General features: G+C 37.2%; 1 protein-coding gene across 2 annotated transcripts; it reads right to left on the bottom strand.

Annotated features, from left to right (window-relative positions):
* Positions 1 to 1,636: 1,636 nt before the first annotated feature.
* Positions 1,637 to 7,694, bottom strand: si:ch211-107o10.3 (uncharacterized protein LOC407663 homolog). Of its 2 annotated transcripts, none has more exons than XM_067592892.1 (7): positions 7,418 to 7,694; positions 6,590 to 6,730; positions 5,647 to 5,838; positions 4,162 to 4,323; positions 3,753 to 3,869; positions 3,320 to 3,524; positions 1,637 to 2,882 (listed from the first exon to the last, which is right to left on the bottom strand). In XM_067592892.1, exons 1-7 carry the CDS (start codon positions 7,491 to 7,493, stop codon positions 2,786 to 2,788), a joined length of 990 nt encoding a protein of 329 aa, XP_067448993.1. In that variant the 5' UTR covers positions 7,494 to 7,694; the 3' UTR covers positions 1,637 to 2,785. The 2 variants fall into 2 exon arrangements, with proteins under 2 accessions (XP_067448993.1, XP_067449003.1); XM_067592902.1 differs by having other exon boundaries at positions 7,581 to 7,688.
* Between the last annotated feature and the right edge of the window lie 3,461 nt (positions 7,695 to 11,155).

Raw genomic sequence — 11,155 nt, 5'->3', positions numbered from 1 at the left:
GGGATGGCAACTTCAGGCAGTCCTTGTTTGGGGACTTGAGAACCGCTGCAGAGCCTTGTAACACTCTTGGGACCAATTTTCTCCAATGACTGTGTGATAGAGATTTGACAGATGCTGTTTTGGTACTGTGGTCGCTCACATCTCCTTATCACTTTTCCAGCCCAGCTATAGATTCTGTATCCGTTGGACGGAGAACTGATAAGGGCATGTGCATGACATTACCGACATATACTGGAGAGACAACATCTGAGTCAGAGAGCCTTCAGTCCTTCAGTTCATGATTGGTGATCACGCTGTTATTAGTTTTTGTACTTAAGTTGTTTGCTTTTACACTCCAAATAGATTTTTAAAGAGATGACTAGAACTTTAATTTGCTGCTTTTTAAAGATGTGTGAGTTATTAAGAGCGTTATAAGTTTTAAAATGTGAACAATTTAAGTGGCTGATCCATGCAAGGTCATAACACTAACATTCAGGTTGAACTGTAATCTATCTTTTGATTTGTTTGTAATCTATCATTAACTGGTCTAAAATCTTTTTTTACCCATGTTGTACATTACATCTAAGAACTGAAAAGTGGAAAGGTTTGTCTTTGCATTTCTGCTGTGCCAAATAAGATGCAGTGGAGGAATATTAATTGAAACACTGAAAATTCCCTTCAGGCAGTTCAGGGCGCACCTTGTTTTAAGTCATGTTTTTCCAAAAATATGACAGAAAGCAGTTATGTGATTTTTTTTGTCAGGTGCAATGTCAGGCAAGATGGTGTATTTCACTAATAAGGGCAGTGCATAGGGCAAGACCAGTGTTTAACACAGTCTGGTTTTAGCCTTCAGTACTGGCCATGAAAATGAAAATACAGTTTTTGTGAGGAAACACCTTATTGTATAAGTCTGTGGGTCTGTGCTGCAGTTGGCTGCATGCAACATTTTTTTTTTGTTTTTTTTTTAATTAGTTCCGATGAAATAAAATTTGGTGAACTTGAGACACCCTGACATGACACAGCATAACCCATTAAAAGTACTGCATGTGTAAACTGAGGATGATGCAACTGGTGTATTGTAATACAAAATTAGGGTGAGTAAGTTCAATATGATGCATGCCAATATACTGACACATTTTTCACACCCACCAACACTCAGTGTTGGCATTTCTAAACTTTTAATTACAGCTCGATGTGTGGATAGTCAACATCAGCTAAGGATAATGAAGATTGAATGCTGGAAAACAAGAATATGCATATTAATGGTAAGTGAATGAAACATAAAATGACATCCACACAAATTTGTTGATTCATAGGAAAAACTTCATAACTATACTTTTTAAAAGTGGCATGTATAACAGCTGAAAAATGCCATATTGTTTCAAATGCCTGAACTAATTTCCTTTTTATCCACTTATATTTTTAGCAAACTTCATTATACAGAGCTCTGGGATAACTATATTAAATAAAAGAGCTTCCCATGAGGAGCTGGCATCCTATCTTAAGATGCATACTACACTCATACACAAGATGGGGCTGCATTCACCCTTTTCAACACAGCAGCATCTTAAAATGTGCTCATAAAAAAAAAAAAAGCCCAGATTCACGCACTGGTTCTCTGTATGTCTCTGCAAGCGGGGACATGACTCCAAACAGCTAAGTTGTTGTGTATATTTTTATTCAGTCATAGCAATCAGTCTTACAAATATATATATAATTGATTCTTTTCATGATTGGATCTCATTATTTAACAACTGTCAGAAGCAATACTGAAAATCAATTCAGTTAGAAATTTATTGTCAAGTTGATCACATTGCTCATAATTAACACAGTTGACTCTCAGCTGAAAGAACATAAGAAACAACGCACCAAAATTACCCCCTTATGATACAACAAACGGCGTCTACTAAGTAAAGACAACCTCACAAAGGAAAACACTGTGTACACTGACAAACATTCTGGATCTACTGGGTGCTTCCTAACTGCTTTCTGCCCCGAGGCGTCCACTCCCTCTCTACACCTGGTGGAGGATCCTCTCTCCTCTGAAGAGCAACAATCATACAACTGCCAGCGCTTAAGGTCACTTCCCTCCCAGCCTTTGTGCTAACACACTTTACCCTTTTTCAACCTGTACACGAACAGGCCCTAATGTGGTATTCCCCTATATATATATATATTTTATGACTGCGGTGACTGCAGTGGTAAAATAATCATCTTATAGTGACAACTGTGTTTAGACGTTATGAATAAAACCTGCAGTTTGTAAAGTATTAAAAGTCTCTTGGAATCTATCGCACAAATCACCAGCGCGTTCTCACTCCAAGGTAATCAAATACCGACGCTTTCTCACAGCCCTTGGCGTCTGATACCGACGCACAAGGTACCCTTTAGCGTCAGTATGAGACACTTCAGGCTTTCAACTAACTCCAATGTAAACCCATCTACTTCATTATTAGACACCAAGGCTCTGTGACCCACAGGCATTTTAGTATTCTGAATCAATCAATCCCAGATTAAACAACAGCAGATTTAAAACCAAGTATTAGCTCATTTTGAAAAGCATATAGCAGCAGGAGATTATATTATAAAATATGCAGAATATACATGGTATAAAGAGAGCAATACGCTTCATTTCAATTTTCAATCAATTAATTCAACAGTGAAATATTTTATACTTACCAAGTTAAATACTGTTGAGCATATATTATATAATACAACAATTTGCCATGCTGTATTCTCCCATTTAAACAGGGCCGCTGACTCCAGCAATACTAATGTCTGATAAAAGCAAGGCAGGCTATCAAGTTTACGCCAGACCAACCATGGAGGCACTGAGGTCCCACAGCTTCTTGGCTGCAGCGTCATCCTGGGCCTGTGGTGCCGCCGTTTTGGGTGCGCAGTCACTGTGGAGCAAATAACAGAGGAGGACCAGATCAGCAAAAGTCCCATACAGTGTGGTCACAATCTTATCTGACACAGCACAATTACTAATTTATCAACAGACGCTTGTGTAACAAACCATTTACTATATCATAAAAAAACAAAACAGCAGATATAATAACAGTAAATGGAAATTCAAGTTAATCCACTGAATTATATTTGCAGTCAGTTGAGGTTTACTGCAGATTAGCTGTGTAACGGTACACAAAATTCACAGTTCGGTACAATTTCAGTACAGTAGAAAAAAAAAAGAAAGGTTGAAAATAACATTTTGACAATAACTGTTTGGGTCACGGAGCGTATTCTTCGTACGACAGCATGCACCAAACCATGACATCCGTTCCGTGACGGTTCAGGATGAATACACGGACCGTTACACCCATACTGTAGATGTACTTGCCTGTAGTAGAGGCCGCTGACATTTGCCAGGCTCTCGTCCACAGCGCAGTAGATGGTGGTCTGAGCTCCTTCCCAGGGACTTTTGATCAGCATTATTAAGGGCATGGCTATAATCCTCTTCCACAGGGCTAAGGTAGGGAAGAAGTGGCGGCCTAACTCAGTGCGGATAACTCCAGGGTGAAGACTGTACACCGTCACACCAGTGCCTTATGAGAGGAAGCAAATCAAATCAGGAGTTATTACCAATACATGAAACACTGTAAGACAGCATCATGAGGTACAGAGATTTACACTACATTACACTTTATATGAGTTTAAGAAACATTAAAATGGGACAATGTGAGGTGGTTCCCCCCCATCATCTTTTATCTTACAATATAATTCTCATTTTTTTAAATAACAACGCAGAATTACAGGGGTGTATTTTACACTACCTTGCAGTCTTTTAGCCAGTTCTTTGCCAAAGAGCACATTCGCCAGCTTGCTTTGGCGGTAGCTCTCCTCACGTTTGTAGTCTTTATCGAGGTTGATGTCATCAAAGTGTATACGACCTGCAAGAAACAACTCAACGTAGTCTCAATGAAGTCCTGAGAAATGACACTTAAACATCCAGGAACAAACATGTAGCTTGGATCTAGCATAACTGTGACCATATGTAAACATCTCAGTCTCAATGAATTCTTTGTTTTGTTAAATGAAAGGGGGGAAATGCAGTTTCCCCTACAACACCAACAGTCAAAAAAATAAATATAAAGTAAATATAAGCTTTATCTCACTTTAACTGAAGTAAAACATAAGAGATACCATGGCTCTGATGAACTCAAATGAAAACATTCCCTTCACCTTTCTCGTGTGCCAGGCTGGAGACGATGACAACGCGACTTGGAGCCGACTTCTTCAGCAGGTCAAGAAGACAGTTGGTGAGGAGAAAATGTCCCAAGTGGTTGACACCAAACTGCATTTCAAACCCGTCCTCAGTCTGCCACTTGGGACACATCATGATGCCTGAAAATCAACACCAAAAAAAAAAAACGGAATAAAACTGAGACAATGGGCCTCGTGCAAGAACATTTTCGTATTTTCATCCTAAAACTCTATTAATTTTTTCTGTGATGTTTGCTCACATCAGTGTTCCAAGTCAGATTCAACAAACTCTCTTAACTGCCTGAACTTGTCGTAAATTGCTCATTTCAGCCTGATGAATGCCACCTGTTCATGAGGAGGTGTGCAAGTTTTGTGAGATGTGATCATTAGCATAATCCATGCCCCTAAAATCGCCATATAAGGCTCCATGTTCTGCTCTGTTTGTGGGCAAGTTTCATTCACAAAAAAGCTCCCAAAGAGTAAAAACACTGCAAAGCTTCAAGTCCTGTCAGTACTGTCAGTAGCAGAGGACGCAAAATAATTAGGAAATATGAATCCAGCTAACATGTCATCAGAACAGCCCTGCACTGTGACAGAATGAAATAAAGAGGGAATGCTTTGACATGGAGTTAGATGCTAAAAAATGTCTTTCTAAAGCAAAGCGCTCTGTGATGGGAGGTGATCATGTGACAGTCGCTGAGATATTAGACAAGAAAATATTACAGTCTACAGGTGATGTTACACTGTCAGCTGCAAACACGATGATACTGGGCAAAGACCTGTAGAGAGACACAGAGGCAGCTGTCAGTGAGAGAAGTTTCCAACAACTACTGAAATGTAGACGTTGCTGTGCCAAAATATGGCAATAAAAATCATAAAATCTGAAAAAAAGTTTGTTTTAGTTATATATTTTATATTTTTTGTTAATTTCAGTATCATATTTAAACTCCAAATCAATTCAGATTAGGAAATTATAATTGTAAATCAAACAAGTGTTTCTTCCCCTGTGAAGAAAGGCAGACATGATCTATTCATGACACATACAGCAGCTCTGGACCAATCATACATTTTGTTCGCTCAAAAATATGAGAAAATTGATGAACGCCACACATGTTCTTAAATCACTTGTACATGCATCTTAAGAATAAATCTGTTTGTACAAATCTGTTCTTGCATGAGGCCCAATGTACTGAGACAATAGCGCCACCATTAGTTCAAAATTGAGGTCATTTTTTTGGCCTATAAATGTTGAAAGAAGATAACCTGGTCAATTAATCTTCACCATATAAAATATATAGGATCCCTGTTTGATAAATTGAATTTTGATTCAATAAACTGTTTGTCTGTGATCAAAAGTGCTCCATTTTAGACAAGTTGATGTGCCTGTGCATAAGAACAGAAAGAATATTGTTCCTGCAGTGGAGACAAACTGTTATTGCTGCTGAAGAGCCACTGCAAAAATACCTGCATTGTTGATGAGGATGTCCAAGCGTTTCTCGTTCTCCTCAACATCTTTGGCCAGGTCTCTGACAGACTGCAGTGAGGCGAGATCCAGTTTCTTTACCACCACGTTGCCGTTCCCACTCTGCTGCCGGATTGCATCAGCTGCCAGGTGGGCTCTGGTCATGTCCCTGCAGGCTAGGATCACTCTGGCCCCTGGACAAAAATAAGATCGAGTGTTAATGTAGTTTACAACAGTAACAGTGGAAGTGAAGTACTACTGCACTACTACTAGTTAATAACAGTGTACTACATCTCAGATCTTTACACTGGCTTTCTGTCTGTCAAAGAATTGATTTTAAAATACTGCTGTTGGTTTATAAAGAAAATGGTTTTGCCGCTACATTATGAACCATCAGATCATCTGGAACAGGTCTGCTTTCTGTCCCCAGGGTCAAAACTAAATATGGAGAAGCAGAGTTCAGCTTTTATGCTCCACATATCTGGAACAAACTCCAAGAAAACTGCAAGTCTGCTACAACTTTCAGTTCTTTTAGATCAAGGCTGTAGACTTTTCTGTTTGCCACTGCCTTTTATTAAATCAAATACTGCACTGTAACTTTTGTTCTTGTATTTTATCTGTCTTATTCTATTTTAGCTTGTTTTCATTTTCTATTCTTAGCTCTTTAATTACTGTTTTTATTTATATTTAAATGTCCTTTTATGGTGTGTTTCTTTTGCACTTTGTCTCGATACTTTTAATGTTTATGAAAAGCACCTTGAATTGACTTGTTGCTGACATGTACCATGTAAATAAACTTGCCTTGCCTTGCCTTACACACCAAAAACAACAGCAACTAATGTTATTCACTGAGGGTGGATAAATAACTGGCCGAGAATCAGGAGAAACCCTTTGGCACATTTTGCATCTGTCACAACAGCAGCAGAAACTGTCCTCTCCTCTCACCTCGCCGGGCCATATCCAGGGCCGTCTCCTTCCCAATGCCAGTGTTGGCTCCTGTGATCAGGACTGTTTTCCCATCCAGCCTGACCTTGCTCCGACACACTCCCCCAGCCAGCCACCTACGCAAGGCCAGCATGCCTGCCCCTGAAAGAAAAAGGAAAATGTTATCACTGTTAACAAAATATTACCAATAATATTAAATGGAGTGTAATATGACTTATTGTTCTTTTGTTATTTGTATCTTATATTTTGTCATTTTAAACTATTTATTTTGTATATATATAATTATACTCAATGTGACAGGAAAAGCAGTCTGTAAAACAAATTCCCTTATACTAGAAGAACTGAACTTCTGCTAAGGAGATTTCAGATATGGTTTGATCTCCAAAATGCATATTAATATTAATGATTGTACATAATTTAAGTATAAAAATAGCCTCTATTTGTTATTATATATGTATTTTTTTTTTTAACACTAACAGTAACTATTCAAGCAGTTATTTCACTGACAAACCAAGAAGTAACAACACTGAATGCCTGTCATGATGGATATTTACACCACTGACCTAGATAATTGTGCCATGAAGCTCCATATTTACAGTATTTGGTTGACATTGGCACACTGTATTATGGTAAAGTTTAGAGGATTAGTCAATTAATCGATTCGTCGATGACAGAATATAAATACAGGCTGCAGACTGAAAGATGAGCTCAGCAGTGAGTAACGTTATCGAGTCCACTTCACTTGTATTTATATTCCACATAAGAAAATGTGGAAACGAACAAAACATGGCTCACACAATATTAACTATATTGAAAAAATCGATTTACCTGCAAAAAAGGCAACTGTGAGGCCGGTCGAATGCGTCTCTACAAAGTCCCTTATCGCCTCTGCGTAGTTTTGCATATTTTAGGCTGTTAGTTACTGATATTTTAGGCTGTTGGCTACCTATTAGCCAACCTAAATTAATACAGACGTAATTGAAAATATTACCAAAGTTCAAAACCAGCCCGAGGATGATTCTGTGTCATTTATAAGGGAAAAAAACATCAGATACAAGGTACGAGGGTGAGTGCTACATTTTTTGGGACGCAGGGAGCTCTCGCGAGATTTATACAATAACGTTAATCTTAACTTTAGAACCGCACTCGCGAGAGTTCGTCATTCCGGCCCATCCAATCCCAATCCAGCGTGAAGGGAGATGTTTTGCCTTTTTGTGATGACGATTCTGCGTGAACGGAAGTAGGGGCGTGGTGTACACCAGCAGGGATTTTCAGAATGAAACTCTTGTTGTAACGCGTAGGCCCTGGGTTGTCATAGCAACTAATACAGTATATGATATAAGCATTTTGCTTCTGTCAATAATGGAAATTTAATTTAGTCAGGTGAATCAATCTCTCACACAGATTTGGTAATCTAATGTAGGCCCAGTTCTGAGAGCATAGCAGTATATCTGTAGCGTTCACACACCCATACAGAAAGAGACAGAGATGGATTTCCTCATAAATGCTTTTGCTCCTATATTAAATGAGTAGTCAGGAAAAAGACAGAAACTGACAGTTTTCCCATTAATTTATATAATTTATCCTGTCAAATCTGTACTTTTAGATGCACTGTGTTGCATCATGTGGTATTCCTTTATGGATCACCTGATTAAAGCCAGTTAATATGACTACTTAAAACAAAGTTATTTTGAATTAATGAAAACAATTAGCCAAAACAATTGTTTATTTGTTATTCAGGTTTTCTCAGTTTATTAAATCAAAATCATCATACACATTTACAATATACAAATCACCATATTTACACACTAATATGTTCATAACAGTTTATATAAGTACTGAAAATGACAACCATAGATAAAACATTCATTCCAAATCTGTTAATCAAGATAATAACAGCCATCAAAATGAACATGTGGCATTTATACATTTATATAAAATATATAAAATCTTATTTACACTGTTCATATCAATACTAGAACTACAAGAAAATAATCCAAGAAATGAGGATTAAAAAAATAACTTTCTCGAAAACATTTTTTTTACAATAAAAACATATGGCATAAAAACTAATTCACAGGTTTATACAATCTCGTTTCAAAATCTGCCTGTTTTTTCGGCTTTGATCAGTTTATATCCCTGCTCCTTTGGACGGCTTTACTCTAATGATAAGGACGTTAGTAGGGTTGTTCAGTGGGACCTGCAGAACATCCTGCACTCCTTCCTCCTCCAGGGGGAGACAGAGGTTCATAGGGTTCTGAAATATTGAAAGTCCACCTCCACTCAAAAATGTGTTTTACTTCATGTTTCTACAGTTGGGTGTTTGAGCTTCACTGTACAGAATGATGTCGGTCTAACAGCCAATAGTGTGGCAGGAGAAAAGGCCTATAGTATTTATCCCAGTTCAACTATATCATAGTCCACTATTATTTAAATAAATGAATAGATGAAATGGCAGTAGCAACACATTGCTTTGGGTTGGTTGGTATTTACTTCACTGCCCTCTGAGGGGTGAACTATAGTCTTTTAATTGTAAATTATAGACTACTACTTTAGGTTTAGCTAAAGGGTTTTTTCATTTCATTGGCAACAATGTTGACAACTGACATCAGTTTTAGGACCATGATCCTTTGCAGTTAGCCTATGTGTATCTGTTTGTTCTGCTAGTAGTGTTACAGACCTAACTCACTGAAAAGCTCCACTCCTATGGCAGCATAGATGAAGATGAACAATGTAGACACAGAAGACATAGATTTCCAACCTGGAAGCAAAATGCATGTTAGATCCCCTGCACAACAATTACTACAATGTAGATACTTTGAAGAGACTGGGGCCTTAATGTAGCTCAGCTGAAGGAAAAACAAAGTCATTCACACAATTCACACTGTTTGTGTAAGTATTGAAATAAAGTATTTTTAACATTTATGTTTTATGTCTGTGCTCATTTGTTCCTATCAGAGACTCATTAATAATGCTTTATAGTTTCCTGAATTCTGATGATTATAAATGCCACATTTGGGTCAGATAGACCTCATCAGTCATTAACTACTTTTCCACTCTTTGCTTTGGTAACAGAGACAGTCTGGCATTACTTTTAAGTTTTTCTTTTTATGTGACATATTCAGAATGGTTTATTCATCATCCAACTTTATGGCAAAAAATACTCACTCTATACTTTAGTCATACATAATAATACATAGGTATTCTCAGGTATTCTCAGAATTCTGAGATTAAAGTCAGAATTCTGACTTTAGATTCACAAATACATTTTTCACATTTATTCCGTAAGTAATAAATGTAAAGTCTATTAGAAAAAACAATAACAGTAAGATAAATTAGTAAAATACGAAAGTAAACAACAAGTGAAAAGTGATAATGTACATTATAAAAAGACAGCATTTTTGACGGCACTTTAACACCTGACGGCACTATGTTACCTATTTTAAGTCCATTCCACCCATCTCTATTCCTTTGTGAGGCTTGACTTTGTCAGAGACTTTACAGTTGTTCAATGGCATCTGCTCCTCCTCCAGCGGCATTTGTTCCTCCTCCAGCGGCATTTGCTCCTCCTCCAGCGGCATTTGTTCCTCTTCCAGCGGCCTGTTCCACATCCTCTCTCCTCTCCCTCCCACTACATTGGGAGACAGAAGTTAGGAGGGTGTATGCGTAGTATGTGCAGAGTTTGACACTAGAACGTTGTTTTCAAAGTGGAAAGTTTCTCTGTGCTCATTGAAAATCTGATTTTAAGGGGTGGGCCTATGAGCCAATATTCACTTAACACAAGTGTGATGTGAAAACCTGAAGCCTCCAGTGCACAAACACTGAAATTAGACTTTAAAGTGAAGTAGGAGACATCTTGTGTCCAGCAGTTAAACTTTTGAGATTAAATATATTTGCATATTTATAGATTCTGAAATTTTTAATGAGGGAGAAGGAGTAGATGTAATTTTATGGATTTTAACAAGATAATTTAACTTCTTTTCTGGAAAAAAAATTATCAAACTCAAATTATCATTCAAAGTAGAGTATTTTATAGACATCTTGAAACAATTCTGCTGTTACATTTCAGTCTCGAAAAGTCAAAACAAAGCTTTGGAAATTCAACTGAGGCAGTTAAATTTATTTAGTTGTTTTGAGTTCATAAGCAGTTATTGATTTCCAGAGGAAAGAAAAACTCATTTCAAACCCAAGTAGATATAAATTGTCACTTATCAGTTTAATATTGGAAACTTTATTCTATGCATACATTGAATTGTATGATTACCCAACACATTTCATACTTCTTCGTGTTCAGCTGACCTGCTGTGTCCTTACAGCAGAAGCAAAGACTTTCTAATTTATAAAAATAATTGATTAGAATGCATTTAAGCACAATTTAAGGAAAATAAAGATACTGTCTCTATTCTCTCTATAATTACATATGTCTTGCCAGTAAATTTAATAGGAACAACCATGCTATAGTCTGTTGAATATAAATATTGTTGTTGAGAAAATACTGGAAAATTACAGAACTATCAATCAATCAATCAATCAATCAATTTTTATTTGTATAGCGCCAAATCACAA

This window comes from Thunnus thynnus, chromosome 1, assembly GCF_963924715.1.
Source record: "Thunnus thynnus chromosome 1, fThuThy2.1, whole genome shotgun sequence".
In the NCBI taxonomy this organism is placed as follows: Eukaryota; Metazoa; Chordata; class Actinopteri; order Scombriformes; family Scombridae; genus Thunnus; species Thunnus thynnus.
Note: the sequence above shows the minus strand (reverse complement) of the source record. Positions and strands in the feature narration are given on the sequence as shown.

What these genes read in the sequence shown, in the direction of transcription:
- si:ch211-107o10.3 (XM_067592892.1), bottom strand. Translation starts at nt 7,493, where the DNA reads ATGCAAAACTACGCAGAGGCGATAAGGGACTTTGTAGAGACGCATTCG. An exon ending in ACTGGCTAAAAGACTGCAAG is followed by an intron (nt 3,525 to 3,752) that starts GTAGTGTAAAAT and finishes TCCTCTCATAAG; the next exon opens with GCACTGGTGTGACGGTGTAC. An exon ending in GTCAGCGGCCTCTACTACAG is followed by an intron (nt 2,883 to 3,319) that starts GCAAGTACATCT and finishes TTTGCTCCACAG; the next exon opens with TGACTGCGCACCCAAAACGG.